Source organism: Panthera leo, chromosome B2, assembly GCF_018350215.1.
Source record: "Panthera leo isolate Ple1 chromosome B2, P.leo_Ple1_pat1.1, whole genome shotgun sequence".
Taxonomy (NCBI): domain Eukaryota; kingdom Metazoa; phylum Chordata; class Mammalia; order Carnivora; family Felidae; genus Panthera; species Panthera leo.
The window spans coordinates 115,181,172-115,200,829 of record NC_056683.1 but is presented as its reverse complement, the minus strand read 5'-3'; the positions used below and the strand labels follow the sequence as shown (position 1 = coordinate 115,200,829).

The 19,658-nt window shown below is 35.4% G+C and overlaps 1 protein-coding gene across 3 annotated transcripts in view; it reads left to right on the top strand.

The window, feature by feature from the left end:
* The window catches only part of PTPRK (protein tyrosine phosphatase receptor type K), a 558,193-nt gene that overhangs the window by 125,893 nt on the left and 412,642 nt on the right, over positions 1 to 19,658 (top strand). For all 3 annotated transcript variants that reach the window (XM_042939789.1, XM_042939788.1, XM_042939790.1), the window contains exon 2: positions 6,827 to 6,949. In XM_042939789.1, coding sequence (XP_042795723.1) covers positions 6,827 to 6,949 — 123 coding nt within the window. The remainder of the gene's footprint in view (positions 1 to 6,826; positions 6,950 to 19,658) is intronic.

The window sequence follows — 19,658 nt, the reverse complement described above, 5'->3', positions numbered from 1 at the left end:
AATTACATGGAAACTATAAGTTCCTTTCTCATTTAGGTTTAGCACTTAGATATGTGCATAAGTGTGCATCTGTATGGCATATATAGATAATAAAGTGTCAAGAATGGGACATGAGAAAATAAGGGCTCTGTGAAGAAAACTTGCTACATGCTAGGGGCTTTTTATGCATTGCCATTAATTTTCATACAACTGTACTATGGCTCTTATTGTCCTGATTTTATTAGGGTAGAAACTGAAGCTCAAAGAAATAAAATAGCAAAGCTGTGCATGTGCTTAGCCTTTATTTCTTGCCATATCTAGAAACCATCTCTCCTACCACGTGAGTGGTGGTGTTTGCCAGTTCCTTGAAATTACTGAAGTTTTACCAGTTGAAGTTTAGAGATTTTAATATTGCCTCTGGAAAGATGGAGGGGAGTGAGTTTGGGTTATTATTGTATTCTGGTTAAGTCACTCTTATTAAAGGAAGATTACTCAGTCAGATGGAGTATAGCATTGCTTTGAATCATAGACAGTTTGAATAGAAGTCTTACAAGCTAAATAATGTTGGATTATATATATTAAACATATATTCTTGGCTGGAAATGGAACTTTAGGGATGAACAATCAGATAATTTATGAGTGTGTTTGAAATGAGCTCTTCTCTCATCATTAAGAGTCATTTGTATCTATCAATAAATGATGGGTTTGGATTTCCACAAATGTGTTTCATGTTCTTTTCTTTTATAAAGGAGCTAGGCTCAAATATTTTCACATACTAATTAGTTACCAGTAATTACCAGCAGGACAAAAGATTTTTTTTTATCTGAAGTGATGGTCTTTTAAGGAATTCTAATTCATAAATTTTCTAATTTTTCTTCAGTAGATCATTTTAAGTATTGAACCAGAGCAATGTATTATGACCCATGACTCATACTTATGTTCTCAGAGACATTCGTACTTTGCATCTATTTGGATTTTTTTTTCTTATTTGAATTTCAGTACTTAAATTGAGAAGAAACATTGCTTATTTTGTAGATGTAAGATATCTGAACATTCATCATGGCATTGTCAATCCTTAGTAATTCCCAGAAGTGTAAAGTTGAGAGAAAGGAAAAAAAAGACCTATTAAGATATCCCAGTAGATTTCAGAGGAAATATGAACTTTATATATAAAGGCATCAATTTTTGCCCTTTTTCTAATAATCTGTTTTTCTGGGAATAGGCTTATTGACTCAGATTATAAATGGCATTACATTTAAGATATTTAGTAATAAGTTCCTTTTTTATGCTTTTGAATTTTTTTGTGTAAAAATGTGTTGGCTTCTTTGTAATGAGTTCTGGGGATTATACCAGTTAACTTGTATTATGGTTTCTGATTAGCATAGGTAGAGATGATCTATTTAGAGTTTAATTCAGTATTGTATGTGTCCTCAGGTAACATGAATTAATCCTTATTTGTGTTCTTAACAGAAGAAAGATCATTCCAAAGTTGATGATCGCTTACATGAGCAAATTTGTGAACACAGCTTAATTCACAATTGGAAAAAATTAGTTTGTCCATTTTTGAAGATCATAAAACAACTGTACTAAGGATGTTGTATTTGGCAACATATTTTGTCCAGGACTTTCCTCTTTTAAAAATCTTATATATTCTGGGGGGCCTGGGTGGCTCAGTTGGTTAAGCATCCAACTCTTGTTTTCAGCTCAGGTCATGATCTCATCATGAGATCGAGCCCTGTATGGGGCTCAGCTTGGAGCCTGCTTAAGCTTCTCTCTCTCTCTCTCTCTCTCTCTCTCTCTCTCCCTCTCTCTCTCTCCCTCTCCCTCTCCCTCTCCCTCTCCCTCTCCCTCTCCCTCTCCCTCCCCCTCTCCCCCTCTCCCCCTCTCCCCCTCTCCCCCTCTCCCCCTCTCCCCCTCTCCCCCTCTCCCCCCTCCCTCTCTCCCCCTGCCCCTACCCCTGCTCATGCTCTCTCTGTAAACAAAACAAAACAACCTTGTATATTCCAAACTATTTAAGAAAATAAAAAGAACAATATTCTGTGCCTTTAACTAAATGAAGCTTGTTCTTTATATATATAGTAAAGAGCCATGAAAGAAAATCTTCTATGTTTCTTGCTGTTATACTCCGTGAGAAAATTATGACTGCATGGGTGCCCTGGAGGACAGAATGTGGGAGATCCTAGTGCAATATCTTTTAAAATAATGCCCTTAAATACAGAGAACAAACTGAGAGTTGCTGGAAGGGAGGTGGGTGGGGGGATGGGCTAAATGAGTAATGGGTATTAAGGAGGGCACTTTTTGGGATGAGCACTGGGTGTTATATGTAAGTGATAAATCACTACATTTTACTCCTGAAACCATTATTACACTATATGTTAACTAACTTGGATTTAAATAAAATTAAAAATAATAAAACAATGTCTTTCACAAAATGTTCAGAGCTGTCCAGGGCTCTACTGACTTTTTATTTTTCACCTATTTAACTTTGTTCTTTTTTTAAAAATATTTTTTAACGTTTTTATTTATCTTTGAGAGACAGAGATAGAGAGCGAGCAGGGGAGGAGCAGAGAGAGACAGAGACCCAGAATCCGAAGCAGACTCCAGGCTCTGAGCTGTCAGCACAGAGCCTGACGTGGGGCTCGAAACCACAAACCATGAGATCATGACCTGAGCTGAAGTCTGACGCTCAACCGACTGAGCCACCCAGGCGCCCCTTAACTTTGTTTTAAATGAACCCAACAGTGGCTTTTATGGAAAAGTTTGACGTCAGAAAGGATTCGAGTTCAGCATTCCACAGAGAGGGTCTCTATTTCCATGCTCTCTCATAGAGTTTGCCACCATCTATTTAAATAAACACTCAAGAATCTAAATACTGGATGTTGAGGCAGTAGAGTTTTGGGGTTGGGATATTAATGTTTCTCAGTACCAGTTCTTTCAGTGAGCAGCTTCGGAATGGAAAGAAATTCAGGCAAATTCAAATGAGCTTGATTTTTCTCTTCAGGTGAACAGTTTGCAAAGCCCCATCAGTGGGTTGCTGTCGTGGAAGCAGACCATTGCGGTGATAGATCTGTCTGTCCCTTAGCTAACTGATGGCTATAGAGGAATTGGCAATCTGTGAAATGACACTAAAGAAGTAGTTTTACTCCAAGGGTCAAGAAACTTGTGGCTGCTGTTTCTCTGACATGATTTGCGGATACTCATTGTAGTTACTTGTGGCAAATACAACAACTGAAACATAAGCTGTTTCCTTACTCATTTCTCATTCCCTCTGCCTAACTAAAGTTCTTGAACATCACTTAAGGATTTCCTCCTTTTGTTCTGCCATCTAGTTTCAGAGAAACTTTAAATTCGTGAGTTATGTTTTTATGAATTAGAAACTTACCGAGATACTTCTCATTTAAGTAGGTATTAATGCTATGTATAAAAATCTCTTAAACTCAGGAACATGTGTATTTAAGACCATGTATTAGAAGACTTTGTGAGACTTTCTAGTGAGCCTTAAATGGTAAACAGGATTGTTATGTAATGGGATTATCTCAAGATATATTATGTCCTATCTGTTGGAAGGCTGAACCAAACATCTACCTCCCTTTTCCTCCATTCCTCTTTAAACTCTGCATGGCTACTAGAGTTATTATTTCTTTTCTTTTTTTTTTTTTAATTTTTTTTAATGTTTATTTATTTCTGAGACAGAGTGAGACAGAGCATAAGTGGGGGAGGGACAGAGAGAGAGAGGGAGACACAGAATCTGAAGCAGGCTCCAGGCTCTGAGCTGTCCGCACAGAGCCCGACACGGGGCTCGAACTCACAAACCATGAGATCATGACCTGAACCGAAGTCAGTCACTCAACCGACTGAGCCACCCAGGCGCCCCTAGAGTTATTATTTCTATTGTTATTGTTGTTGTTATTTATAGCATGGCTTGAATTTTGCCTTACTCCTGAATAAAATCATTTAATGGCTTCAATACAACTACAGAATAAAATCTAAAAATTTTATATCTAAAATCTTTCATATTTAGTTTTCTAATATTTGTGTCATTATTTTTAAAAAGTATTTATTTATTTATTTATTTTAAATAAAGTTAACATATAGTGTAATAATGGTTTCAGGAGTAGAATTTAGTGATTCCTTACTTACATATAACACCCAGTGCTTATCCCAACTTAGCCCATCCCCCCATCTAACACCCCTCCAGCAACCCTCTGTTTGCTCTGTATGTAAGTTTCTCTTACGGTTTGTTTCTTCCTTGTCCCCCTACATGTTCATAACAAAGAAATTGTTGAGAATAGTTGAGATCCCCCAACATCCCATGTTTCTTTAGAATTGCATGCCTTTGCTCTTTCTTTTTCTCTAGTTTTAGTCCCATCTCCATTTTGGCCCAGCATTGTCTTTACTCATCTTTATAGGCCTAGATCCATGAAGCCTTCCCTAACCAACCTTGGTATAGGTAGCCAATTCATTTGTTTTTGTGTTCTTTGTGACCTTCGTCATACTGTTACCATCCCTCATAAGACAACAAACACACTGTGTGTGTGTGTGTATGTGTGTGTAGATATATACATATATCTACAATATATATATTTATTATATATATATCCCCCTTCCTTCACTCCATGTCTGCCTATGCCACTATACCATTCATCAGGTTAGGAACAGTTTTTATTTGTTTGCTTGCTTTTTTAAATTTCCTATCTAGTTCAATATATTACATTAGTACTTACCCTTGAAATACAAAATACAAAAAGATTTAAAAATCTTTCACAAACAATTTATTGATATGTCCTATGTGCGGTAAATAGATATATGGTACCTCTTAGATTAGAATTTACTGTAAGCTGTAAAATAAAAAATCATCTTTTAAGAATTTTCTTATCAATCAAGTCAAGTGGATCAGTAACTATTTCCAAAGCTCTTGAATGATATGGCAGTAATATGCAACAACAAATAGTAGGGGTTGACCCAGTTCTTTTGTACAGATAGTTGTAGTGGTTATTGCTAATCAGAATCCTGGAGTCTAAAATTAACAATGGCTATGAAGGGCAGCAGTTAAGGTCATTTGTCTTCCAAATGAGGCAACGTAGGTTCCACTGGTAGTTTAAATTTACATACAGAGGGCATTCACACTATTATAAAGGGCAGTGGGGGCCCTGAAGGCATGTGTTCCAAAGCGGCAAGTCATTTTGAGTTTGTGATAGCAAATTATATTTTGAGAAAAACTTTCCCCTTGCTATGTGAAGATGCATTTCCTAGCAACCTTTCTTCATTGATTAATTTTAAATTAAGAAGTACATCATCTTCCATGAAAGCATGGATAAAGAGGCTATTTTGGGCATATTTAAAAGACATTATTAAGCTTTCAAGCTGCTGAAGTTTGGTTATTTTAAAGGATTGATGTAGTCATAAGAATGATTCATGATGTCCACAGACATGTTCTGCTTTTGAAAAAAGGTTATTAGGGCCATAATGTCATCTGAACATCTCTGATGTTGCCTTCTTTGCCGGTGATTCTGGCTTGTCTCTGTCATTGGCAAGTACTTGTATTCATATATACACTGACAAACTTTTGATGAAAAAAAGTGAATTCCTTGTTTGCAGAGAAGCATTTATAGTCCTGAAGTTTACTACTCTGTAGTTTGCTGTTTGGTCAGAGAATTCACTGATTTTCTTCACAAAGATCCCCATTGAAACTAAACAAATAACTTACTTGAAAGGAGATAGGTTATTGGTTTTTCTCATTAAACCCACTGCTGAATTTTCATTAGTTCTAATCCATTTTCTTTCAAGATTAGATTCAGGCCAGTTCTTATTTTCATGAGTTGAATAAACTAAGTATGTTGAATTTTGTGTGCCTGTATATGTAGGTTGAGAAGCAGAAGTAAGTAATCATTCCACTTATACCAAAAAATTACCCCTGAGAATAAACCCAGGAAAATGACTGATGTAAAGGGGAAAGGGTACCTCCATTAAAAAAAAAACAAAAACAAAAGTTATTAAATAAAGTGGCAGAGGTGATAGTGATGATCGACTAATCTGATCAGGTTTATGTTTTAGTTTTTTCCCTTTTAAGTTCTATGAAAGTAATCTAGATAAAGTATGGAAGAATGTATCACTGACCCCAAACACTTTTAGACACCATAAAGTTTTGTATGTTTTATTTGCTATTTCAAATGTTCTTTCAAAGTGTTCTTTTAAAGCAAAGAATTTGGTAAGTCTTAAGTATTAACTTCACCTTTTTTGAACTTGTATTATGAAAGAAGATGATTTTCACTCATTCCCTTTCTCCCCTTCTCCTCACTGAAGTTGTTACAATCTATTTAGATTTTAGGTGGTTTGTATATTTCAGGGAAGCTTTACTTACAAGTGTCCTCTACTATTTTAAAAAAAAAAAAAATTTAAGTTTGTTTATTTTTGACAGAGACAGAGTGTGAGCATGAGCTGGGGAGGGGCAGAGAGAATCTGAAGCAGGCTCCAGGCTCCAAGCTGTCAGCACAGAGCCCGACATGGGGCTCGAACCCACCAACCGTGAGATTGTGACCTGAGCCGAAGTCAGACGCTTAACCGACTGAGCCACCCAGGCGCCCCCCCTCTACTATTTTTTATTCTTCAAAATCTGCGCCTCAGCCTTCCTTCTGAGGCTCAAACTTATTTCTTATTCAAACAGCAACTACTGATAGAAATTCATTTTATATGAAAATTTAATGAGGATAGTCAAAAACAGGAGTACCATTTATTATTAAGAGTGCCATTTTACATATTTCAATATAATCTTTCCTTCTCCAGCACATTCTCAATTTTTAGCAAATCTGTGTAGGATGTAATGGTAATCTTTCTCTTCTTCTTTCAGGTGGCTGTACTTTTGATGATGGTCCAGGGGCCTGTGATTACCACCAGGATCTATATGATGACTTCGAATGGGTACATGTTAGTGCCCAAGAACCTCATTATCTGCCACCTGAGATGCCTCAAGGTGAGAATCATTCTGTGTTCCCAATGTTGGGCGAATGGCTTTGGAATATGTAGCATTTTCTTGCTTTGGGTGTAACACAGTTATTTGTTATAGTAAACTACTGTGGTCAGGCTACTTCACCACATCTCAGAGCCTTATTGTTGACTTTGACTTTTCCTCGATAACTTTCTATAATCTTGTGTTCAAGAATGCTCACTGTATCTTTGTTATTATCTCTGATTGGAAAAATAGAAGTATTTGTGTGTTTTTTTTTTTTTTCAATTTAATAAAGAAGCAAAATGGAAACAAAATCAAGGGGGGGGGGACCTATAAAAGCAGAACAAACAAAATACTTTAAAAATAATCTAAGATGAAGATCAGCTCACTTCGTACTACTCAGTTGAATTATATAGGTTTAGTCCAATCAGACTGAAAGGAAGGATTTCTTTTCCATGATGGGGAGAAAACTTATCTCATCGTCACTCTGCTCTTGAGCATGGCAGTGGCTCTGGGGAGAGGCAGCCAGGAGACAAAAATATGTCCCTTGATTTCTGGTTTCATGAAATAATACATCTTCTTATTGGTTAAGCCAGTTTGAATTGTGTTTTCTTTTACTTGTGAAAAACACATTAGCATAGGGTATAATATGTACATATCATTTTATAGTACTATCATTTATTAGTACTACCAGACTAGAATATGTGCCTTCAATTCTACATATTAACTTGGGACTAATTCCAAGCTCTGTGTATATATGTTTAGCAGTAACTTATTAAATTGTAAAAATTGAAAATGTAAACAGGAATAATAAAATACAATTGTAAAAAGCATGAACTATTTTACTTCCAATATTTAGAAATAAGTACAATTTATAAATATATATTTTATATAATCATGTGTATATAGTAGCATACAATCTAATGTTTAAAAATGTAATATATTAATATGCTGTGTAGTAAGATATAATCATATGTAATTGATAGGCCGATTATCTATTACTAATACCTTAAGTTTTAACACAGGTTTTCAGTACCCTTATTATGTTATTTTAAAAATACTTTATAAATAATTTTCTACAAGTTGAGAAAGACCTTCCTATAGTGAGTGAATTTTAGATATGACCGTTTTAGACATAGATATTGCAGATGAAAATGTCAATACAAGTGAACCAAAGAAGCATATTTTACCAATAGCATTTCTGCATTTACTAACCAATATGATTTAAAAAGCCAAAAAGTTAAATACATCAAGAATAAACAACAACACACAGCAAGTATACAAAGTAAACCGAACCAAACCTAAAAATTACATTCCCACATTATGGTTTGGAATATAGTAATTATATCCACTGAAAAGTTGTTTTATTGGTCCACACTGTAATGCGTGTATTGAGAGTAAGGTGAATTAAATCTGCTTTCTGTTTCAATTGTCACCTTGCATGGCTGAGTAGGCAAATAAATGGTTATCTCTGAAGCTGACCTGAGCCATAATTTTCTTGCCAGAAGAAGAAATTGGTAGTAGGTGGCTGAAACCCTTTGCTTCTTATGTCTGACCCCTATGTGGTCAGCAGGCTACTTTAGTTTTGTATGTAGGTTTATGTTTTTCTTTGAAAGATACATAGCCTTATTTTCTTCGTACATTTTAATTAAAGAAACTTCTGTAATATTTCACTTGAGCTTTCTCTGTGGTATATTTAGAATTTTTTCAATATAAAATTAAAAGGGGTGGGCTGAGATGCACACATTTTGACTGTTTATCATCAGAGAATAATCAGAAAGATGTTGATTTATGGAAATGTTACCATTGTTAATTATCATTGAAGATGGATAATGAATAGCTGAAGAGATACTGCTCAGATGACCTTGTTGGCTCACCTTTGATGAACAGCTTAATCGGTGGTTACAGTACAGGATGATATGCACCGAAAATGAAAGTGTTTGAAATTCAGCCACATCTTCCAATTAATAGGACATTAAGTAATTAATCATGCAGAAGAGGGAAAAGGTCATGACTACTTTATTTTTGCCGAATGTGACTTGTATTTGGTCTTTAGGGAAAGTGAAATAAAGCACCCTTGTGTATATTCTTCTTTTATTGTTCTTTTTTTACAAGAGAATCTGTTTTTTTTTTCCATTTTCCTTCTGATATTTCTTTAAAATACTCATTGAACATTGTTCATAAGTTATAAAAAAAGGAGATATTTATTTTTATCCTATTACGATTTGGTGAATGATCCATTTATTTTCAAATATATAGTCAAGCATGCTGACTTGTTTCATTTATAAAAAAAATAAACAAAGCTCCTCAAAAATTGGACAACCCTCAAGTAAGAAATCTAAGTGTCAGATACAAACTTGTTAGTGATCTACTGAACTCTCTAGACAGTACTTGCACACTTTTTATTGGCTTTTGTTTATTGACCTTTTTGGACCGGAAACACAGAAGGGAAGAAGAAAGATAGGGTGGGCACGTAGATTAGAATAAGAGAAGAATCAAGATGAATAGAAGACAAGAAAAGAGGAAGGAAGAAAATTATTTCCTGGAGACATACTGCTATCAGTAATTGCTTCGAATGTTCTTCAGCAGTTGCTAGCCTCCACACTCCCTTTGTCAGTTGACAGTGATGGTGGCTGGAAGCCCTGTTAAGTTCATTAACAATAGTATGCAAAAGAGTGAATTTAGGCCATTTGGTATTAGGATAATGGCCAAAAATCATATGAAAATATGAGCATCTTCCCAACCCAGTCACCAAGAATATGTGAATTAAAACCACAATGAGAGACTGCTACATACTCAGCATAAAGATGATAATCAAAATTTCAAGTGGTTGTAAGAGTATGGAGCAAGTGAAACTCTCATGTACTACTGGTTGGAGTATAAATCAGTACAAGTACTTTATACAACCTATTGATCCAGTAAATCCAATTTTGGGTATAAGCCCCGCAGAATTGAGTACACGTGTTCTACAAATGGCATGTGCAGAAATGCACCAGTATTTATAATAGTCCCAAATTGAAACAGTGCAAAGATGTCTGTCAACACTACAATGGATAAATAAGCTTTTATGATGATGCATTCATAAAAGGGAACATTACACAACAATGTGCATGAATGAACTATGGCAATATATGATATAGGTGAATTTCACAAACATAATCTTGAGGGAAAGAAAGTAGGCGTGAAAGAATATGTACTGCATTTCATTTATATAAATTTCAAAAACAGGTAAAACTATTGATGATGTTGGAAGCCAGGGTTTTATTTACTTGCAGGAGGGGTCAGCAGGGGTGAGGGATTATTGGTGCCTAGACAGTGGCATGAAGGGGCTTCTGGATGGGTGGTACTGTAGTTCTTGATCTGGGTGATGTTTTCACAGTTGTGCTCAAACTGAAAAACCATAAACTTGTACAGTTGTGAACTCTGTACTTTTCTCTGTCTTATTTATTAATGAGAGTTGGCAAAGCAATAAAGCAAAATAATGAGAGTTGCAGCAAAGTGTTCACAGGGATGCTATGGGAAAACTGAACTAATAATTAAAAATGTTATAGATTAAGAGAAAAGATATATCAGAGGAGATCTCAAATGGGCTCAAACTCTCTCCCCCCCATTCTGGATCCCCGCCCCAACATTCAAAGATAGTATGGTCTTTGAGCATCTGTGAGCCGTCAAAGTTCTCTTCCCTCTGCATAGACAGTTCTCTGTCTACTTATCCACTCACCAAACTCTTATGCATTCTCACTGTCTACTCAGGTTCCGGCTGCACTGGGAAGATTTTTTCTGATTGGCTTGGAACTCTTCTATTTCTTCTGTCCTCACATCCAAATATGTTTCCCACTGTACTTTTTACGTATTTCACTTGTAGCTATTACTATTCTAGTATCATCTTTGTATGTGTTATTCTGTCCACTATGCTGTAAGTCCTTCATAAACATAAACTGTTTTCATCTTTGATTTCCCAAGACGCTATTTCATTTTCCTTAGGCAAAAGCGTTAACGGACATAATGTGGTTTTAAATACTTTGATCAAGTATTAAACAAAAAAAGATTTTTCTTTCCCCTGCTAAAGATTTAATTGAATAAAAAATACCCCATGTCTCGAACATTACATTCAGTTCACATTTTAATGTAATTAGAAGACTTTACATAATGATTAATATTTGGCTTTTGCCTTTATAATCTTACCTGTTTATTTAAGATATAATTTTAAATGTTATTAATACTACCAAGAAGGAATTCCCTTTAGGATTTGTCTCTCCCTCTGTCTTTTGTCTTTTTGCACATCAAATTAATCCGAATCTTTACTCCTTAGAAGCCTGGAATGAGAATGAGTGATGTTGCATAGAACTAGAAATTATTCTTTGATCTCAAATTACCTCTGTGTCTGTGACTTTGTTTGTCAGATATTCTTTTATGCTTATGACCTCATGAAACAAACTCATTTCACCATTTTACTGTATGTTCTGTCCTAGATCTAAGAAAAGGTATCATGATTGACATCTCAGTACTTTTATTGTGTTTATAACTGCTTTTTTAAAAATTTAACAGCTTTTTGTAAAGTGACTAATTAAATTTTAGTGTAGAGTCTTTAGAGAACCCATACGATAGTATTTCAAATTATGACTACATCATATCCCACCTCCAATTTGGTACTTTTCACTAATAATAATGTAAATCACTATACTTCCTTCTATAAAATGCACGTGCACTATGTGTATGGCAATAATAATAAGAGCCCTCTGTCATTAAATTAATCTGAAGACTGATGTAAGAAACCAATTCTCTTTTGTTATAATACTTAGTGAGGTGCGTTATTCAGCAGTTTAAGAACCTACTGGATCTCAATTCTACCCCTTTGTCAAGACCCCCAAACTAAAATGTAGAGAACAAATACATTCCACAGAGAAGGATGAGGAATGAACAATGCTATTAATAAATATGTCTTTATATTAATTTATTACATTTAGAACTGTATATCCTTTTATTTTTTGAATCTCAGCATTTAAACTTTTATTATTAGCCAGATTGTGAAAATGAAGCTTGCCTTCTCCAAATATTTATTTGGAGAGACAAAATGTGTTTGTGTATTCAGTAGGGAATGTGCATGGGTCACATGATTTTGTGCCTGGCTTTCTTCTGATAGTGTGATGTAGTTAAAAATCAAATAAAACATTGGGTTCCACAATTTGATTCATATGATAGCATTTTATAGGTAATACAATTTCAGCTATGTTAAGATGATAGTCTCTTAGTTTTATAACAGAAGACTTATAGTCATAATTTACTAAACAGTATTATGTATGCAGTGTATCACATTTTAATATACCTGAGGAGAAATTTCAAGGGAGTTTTTTGCATTGACTTTACTATTTCTAACCTATAGTCTATCTCTCTGGGAACTTTAATCACTCATTAAAATGAGTGGATCACCTTGCCTAATATTTTCACCACTCTATTATAGACAGTTGATAACAAGACACATGTTTCTACAAGGTCATAACTGCCAAAATCTCACACATCTGAATGAACAGAAGTAGTTGACAGCAAATTTACCAGAGTCAGAACATGATGGAGATGGTGGAATAATGTTATGTGTATGTGTAGAGATATTAAGTTGTAGTATTATGACTGGTTTTGTTTGTGTTAGAGGAATAGAGCAAATCAGGCCAAAATATTGGTTTGTTTTCTTTTTGTCATCTACTCATCATTGTCTCTTAATGTGACTAAAGGTAGTGTGTATATGTGTGTGTGTGAAGCTGTGTGGTGGTCCTAAGGAGAACTGAGAGATGGGTGTTAGAGGGGGAGATGAAGGGCCGAGAGACATGGAGGAGAGAGAGGGAAAGGGTAAGAGAATATAGCTTAGCATAAGTCCATTAACACAGACGGGGAAACTTCTAAGTATCGGATATAGGCATTAGATTCTAAGAAGGTGACAGAGCCTGAAAACCCTACAAGTTCAAAACTGTAAGGTCATGCATCATTCTATGATTTTCAGTTTTTTTAAATAATAGAACTCTTATTTTGAAAATAATATTTCGCAGTGCTCAGATATGTAGAATCAACCACAATGAGCTAATGGTCCCAGAATCTGTTTGCTTTGTACTCCTACATCCCTACCCTTATCCCTTTCTTCACCACTCCAGCTCTGTCAAGATGGCTTCTGTGAAAAACACTTAGAGATAGAACTCTCCAAGAGACACTTGGAAAACAACAGGTTGGTGCACATTCAACACTTTTTCAGATAAGCATCTCTGAGATGAAGGTATTTACTACCATTAGCTATGGCTTATTGGGGGCTTAAGGGTTTTTACTTAACCAGGGACATGATATATTTTCTTAATCCTCACATGAACCTTACAAAATTAGTGACATTTTAGAGATCAGTGGAGTGAATAAATCCCAGGGATGGTTTGTCTGTCTAATAACAAAATTACTCTTGTCACAGAACCACCCTCCTTCACAATTGTAGCTGATACATTTCCTTGAGTTGTCTGTGGACATGTAGATCCACTATATAATGAGGTGTCTATTTTTATTTTCTACTGCTTCATCTAAAATACTATTTCTTTCCAAAACTTAAAAGTTTTAAGTGACTGTCTCTTAATCTTTGTCTGGAATGGGATCTGAGACTTGTTTGGAATGGCTGCTGGGCTTCAGAGTTTCCTACAAGATACTCTCATCCCCTAGGGAGATACTTTGTCCTTTCTTTGGTTTACCTGGATGTTATTTTTAGTTATTTGATGAACAGTTGCCTCATGTCTGTCTAAAGCAGCCTTTAGAAACACATATATTATCTGCTGTCTCATTAGAGCAGGTATGGCAGAAGAAAAATTCATAGACTGAAGGAACCAGACTAAAGTTTAGGGTTTGAAAATAATTTGAAGACTTGGTTTGCAATGGGGTATTTTAGGACTAGAATTATGGGCTTATTTCAGTGTGTTCTTCCAAACCATGTTATCATGTATCTGTTGGTGTTTTTGCCCTCAGCACAGAGAAGATCGTTCACCACATTTGAGTTGCTTATTAAAAACAGTGGGAGTTAGAGGTAGTGCAGGGTCAGAGAGGGAAAGGCAGTAATGGACTACATCAAGGGTGAAACACTTCTGGAAGGCTGGTTTTTAATGTAAGGACTATTACCCTTGTGGACATAAATGCAGCATGAAGAATGTCTAAATTACTGGGGACAGGAATGGCATGCTGGGATGGGAATATTTTCCTGATATTTCAGGTGCATAATGTGTCTAAGTTAGATATCTCCCAATATATCTCAGTGGAAGAAAAACAGGCTAGTATTAAAAAAAAAAAAAAAAAAGAAAAATTAATACTGGTACCAGTGCTAGAGAATGTTCAACCTCCTAAATGAATTAGGGATAAGAATACAGAGTAATTTCTAAGACTATACAGGTACCTTTAATGTGTATCTTAAAATCAATACATAGTCCAAAGAAATAAAATTACTTTTCCTTGGGAGGAGTGTGACCCAAAGTATAGTTATGACCTTATACTCTCTGTCACCAAAAATAAACTTGCCTCATGAGGGCTAAGGAATTCTCGTTGGCAATCTCAGTTTAAAAGCTTATTATCGTTCAAACATGGGAATAATGCCAGGGGAAAAATATACAAAAAAAAAAAAAAAAGATAAGTGATTAGAGATTATTTAAAAATTTGTGATGTTAATTATCTCATATAGTGGATATTATGAAAAATACAGACCTATGCTTATATACTTAATTGTCATTACATAAAAAGATGCTTTTAAAATCTTGGAAGGTTTTCAGCTTTCAAACCTAACTTCTGCTGAGAGTCCTGTATGTTGACAGACGTCTCACCCCTCCCTCAAAGAGGAAATTATTGATTGGGAAATATCTCTCAACAAAAGTGAATGTTTTATATATTCAGAGTACATGACACTTATAAATGCCAGGATCATCATGAACTCCTCACCCAAGGACATAGATTAAAGAGATATGCTGACTTATTTCTTGCAGTTGATGAGGTTAAATCAAATAAACAATTTCACAAATTTCATCAGGTTAACTATATATTTCTGTACCTTCTCCCTTCCCCCTGTTCTTAAATATATAGTGAATTAAGTAGGAAAGTGGAATGTCACATCTGACTATTCACAAGTTATGTTTTGAGAGTATGATTTTTATCCAAGCCAGGTTAGATGCTTTTCTGACCGCTTTTATCTAATCTCAGGTATTTTTTGAAATATGGCATTTCATTTAATTTTTATAAAAGCCCTTTGAGTATGTATTAACCTCACTCTATAGAAGAGGGAACTGAGGTTCAGAGAGGTTAAGTAAATGCCAGAGGTTTCAGGTCTTAGGAAAGCCAAGGTTAGGAATCCAAGTATGTAGACATAGAGGAGAAGAAGATCCAGCTTCTGAAATCTATATAAACAAGTATAAGTAGAGATCCTTCTTTAGAGACTGCAGAAAAAAAGCTGCAGGGCTGACTTGGAAGTAGGGCCAAAGTTGTATCTTTTCTGCTTTCTCCAGCTCCAAGTAAGTAATGAAAAGCCCAAATTAAAACGTCTGTAAACAATAAGGAAAACTACATTCACATAACAAATGGTCCAGGATTGGCTTTGTTGGATTTCTCTCTGCTCTTCCATTTTGATGGGTGATCTTCCTTTTTTTTTTTTTTTTTTTTTTTTTTTTTTTGAAATTTTTTTAAAAGTTGAGAGAGAAAGAGAGAGAGAGAGAGAATGCACACAAGCGGGAGAGGGGCAGAGAGAAAGAGAGAGAGAGAGAGAGAGAGAGAGAGAGAATGCACACAAGTGGGGGAGGGGCAGAGAGAGAGAGAGAGAATGCACACAAGTGGGGGAGGGGCAGAGAGAAAGAGAGAGAGAGAGAGAGAGAATGCACACAAGCGGAGGAGGGGCAGAGAGAGAGAGAGAGAGGGAGAGAAAGAATCCAAAGCAGACTCTGCGCTGTCAGAGCAGAGCGCAACACGGGTTTCAAACCCATGAACCTGAGATCATGACCTGAGCTGAAACTAAGGGCTGGACGCCCAACCGATTGAGCCACCCAGGCCCCCCAATAGGTCATCTTTTTACCTCAGGCTAGCTCCTCTCAGGAGTGTCATATCTGCAACTCTTCTAGATATTAACTTCAGAAATGAAGAAAAAGAGGTTGTCTCTTCATTATGTCTGGTTTTTTTTAAGCATAAAAAACTTTTTGGAGGTGCCCATTAACAGATTTATCATTTTGTCTAATTGGCCAAAATTATGGCACCTATCCATGCCTAAACTAATGAGTGAGGGGGGACAGTAAGGTGCGATTAGCTTCTACTTTCAGACCCATACTCCTCTCCCAGTTGGAACTGAGGTTGAAGTTAGTGCCAGCTTCCCCTGAGGTGCATGGCTGGCCAGATTATAGTGGAATACTGATGGGGTGGATATTGGGTAGGTAAACCACAGTGCCTGTTGCAGAACTATTTAATGCAGATATGGCAAAATGGATATGTAGGTAGTGGAATTTTGAAGCTATGGAATTTGGAAGAGTGGACAAATAAAGCATTTATTAGAGCAACATGATAGTCTCTAATGCACTGTCAGCCTGGTGTCAGTTTTTCCTTGATTTCAAAGCATTTATTGGATCTGAAACTTGAGAACTGGGAAATCTTCCTGCCGTCAGTAAATTTTTTTAAGCTTTCTCACCTGCAACTGTTACTACTGAGAATTTTTTTTTAACTCTCTCTTGTTTTGCCCTCCACTTTTATGACATGGAAGAAATAAAGTAACATACTTTATAAAAAACTCAAAACCTGAAAATGGGTCGAGTGTTATATAAATTGGATGAATGCATGCTAAAGACTGATTTAAAATATTAATGTAGGAACCAGCAGTATAGTAAAGCTGGTTCAAAAGACTATAGATAGGAACAAAGGAAGCATTTATAATTCACTGAAAGAAAGAATGCTGGGATAAGTTTCCTAGTTTTATACTAAAGAGATTAATGTCCAAAAGGGCAATAAATCTGAAACCTTTTAAGGTTATCTTTACTGTAAACAGAATTCATTTGCCTCTCTACATGAAATTTATTTGCATAATTATTATAAGTATCATTTGTGTTGCCATGAACTTTCTACCAATTAACATGTCTCACAGATTTATAAAATATCTTCATCAATAGTGAATAGTGACTCAGACAAAGGTACATGCTCTTAAAGAGAATGAAGGACGTGCAGTTTTTTTTTTTTTTTGTCCACTTCCAAGGTTTGTGCATTTTTATTGTCAACAGTTTCCTCTTATGATCATAAATACTCTTCAATGATAAATTCTTGTTAAAAACAATGACAAAAAAGATTTTTCTTTCCTTTCTTCTTCCTTTTTTTTTTTTTGTCTGATTCATTCGCATAGGTACAGCAAGAAGTGTTTATTAACAAATATAAGCCTTGTATAATAAAATCAAAATATCTAATATCTAGTGCCATAGAGTGTTAAATAGTAAGGACAGAAAATTACCTAATGTTTGGGGATGTTAGAATCTAGGATATTTTTAATAACTTATATTACTTGAAAGTATTTTTCGAAATCTCTTATTTATTCCCTTCTATTCAGAAACTGAGAAACCAAACTCACATTATTCATCTCCATCAGATATCACCTGAAGTACCTGTAAATCTGGATGAATTTCTGTCTGTTTATGTCTCTCAAATCTGCTGAGATTCCTAGCCTGCCACAAATTGACCTTCCTTTCAAGTGAGAAACTATAGACTTAGACCAAATAATAGACCTGATTACCAGAAGGTTTTGTTAGGTATTAGTTCCACATAATGTCACTTTGGAGGGTTATTATATATGTTTTAATAAAAGTTACTCTTAAATATAACACTCTATAAAATTTAAACGTTTTGGTTACTCAGTTGATTTGTCAAATTATATTCTGGGAAAAAAGAAGAGCATATTCTTCTTGTATTTACCATGTTAACTTCTTTGCCATGAAAAAAAAAAAAAAAAAAAAAAACCTTAGAAAAAGAGTGTATTCCTGAATATGAAGGGTCAGTAGGAACAAAATACCATTTCAGGTTCCATGAAAATATGGCTTAGAGATTAAGACCATTAAAAATATACCAATTATCTTCCAAACAAATCATTCCAATTAGAGTTCCCTTATCAGGTCCTTAAGTTATGCTTGACTAATTTGTTGTTTCTTGAATTTCGGGACTGCAATCTGTTTCAGGAAGTCATTCATCCTAGAAACTCTGGCTCTGGGTCCTGGTACATACAGTCTGGCTAATGTGTGTTGTCAGCACTGAAGCTTATACCCCATGAGGCTAGTCCTTGAAGGCATTATAGTTAGAAGCATCTCCTGTAGTCCATTCATTCCATTGAGGACGTTAGTTGAGGGCCCAGTTTCTAGAGCCTATAGCTTATAGCAGAGTCTTCAGGCAAAGTATAGGAGGAAAGCAGAAACCACTTGCTAGTAAGACTGAATGGCTGTGATTAACTTATTACACTGAACTTATTAAGATCGATTCATTATTTTAACAGGAAGAAAACAGAATTCCAGTCTGGCATTACTGTAATATTTGGCAGTAAAGCTTTAAAAAAAATGTTACAAAAAAGCCTGTCAAAACTTTGTCAACACTAACAAAACTTTTAACACAGTTGGTTGCTTCTTGTTAGGACTCATTACTTGCAAGTATTATGCTCCAAGTTAAGTAAATTTCTTTCTGCAAACTTGTTATAATTTGTTATATCCACTGAAGATTTGCTTTTGACAAATTTGTTTCTCATTCTGAAACAATGATACTTTCTTTCTAAGACAAAAGAACTGTCTTTTGCCTGGCGCATAATAAAACATTTTTTTAATGCTTTATTTATTTTTGAGAGAGAGAGAGAGGGAGAGAGAGCTGAAGAGGGACAGAAGATCTGAAGCAGGCTCCAGGCTGACAGCAGCAAGCCTGGTGTGGGGCTCAAACCCACAAACTGCAAGACCATGACCTGAGCCAGTCAGATGCTCAACCAGCTGAGCCACCCAGGCGTCCGTTCCCTAGTGCGTAAGAGATCGTCAGTTAGTTAATAAGGTTCTCCCACTTAATATCAAAGTCTGTTTCTGAAAATCAGGTATTCTGGGTGAAAATGCTAACAAGGAATCAATTTCTTATTATTTTAAATGGGAAAAATTGTAACCTGTGAGATGCTAGCCAAAATTCCTGGCCAGTTAATTAAAATGTAGCTAACAGACAGCATACAAAGTACATTTTCAAAGTAGGTGCTAAAGTTCATGCTTGATACATTGTTTCATGGTCCAAACAATTAGTATGATCCAAATAATTAAACTCACTATAGAGTTACTTCAAATGGAATACATTGCTTTGTGTTTACTGTATCTGCACACATGACACTTAAAGTGCTCTGAGCTTTCCAATATTTATGCAGTTTTCATGTTTTACTAACTGTATTTGAATTCACAATTCTTTCTCTGCATAGTTTAATTAATTTACTATGTAAGGTTTTTGAGTCATAAGTAAAAATATTTTTTCAGACAAAAAAATGTTCATCAAAAATGTTTGTATTGAGAGATGCCTCTATTAAGTTGGGTATTAGCCCAGAATCATTATATTGATAACAAATGTTCACCCTGTTGTGGGATACACCTGTGTGTGTGGTTGTCAAGACAAAGTTACTCTTCAATGAGAAAGGAATACATCTTAGGAGCGCCTGGGTGGCTCAGTCGGTTAAGCGTCAGACCTCAGCTAAGGTCATGATCTCACAGTG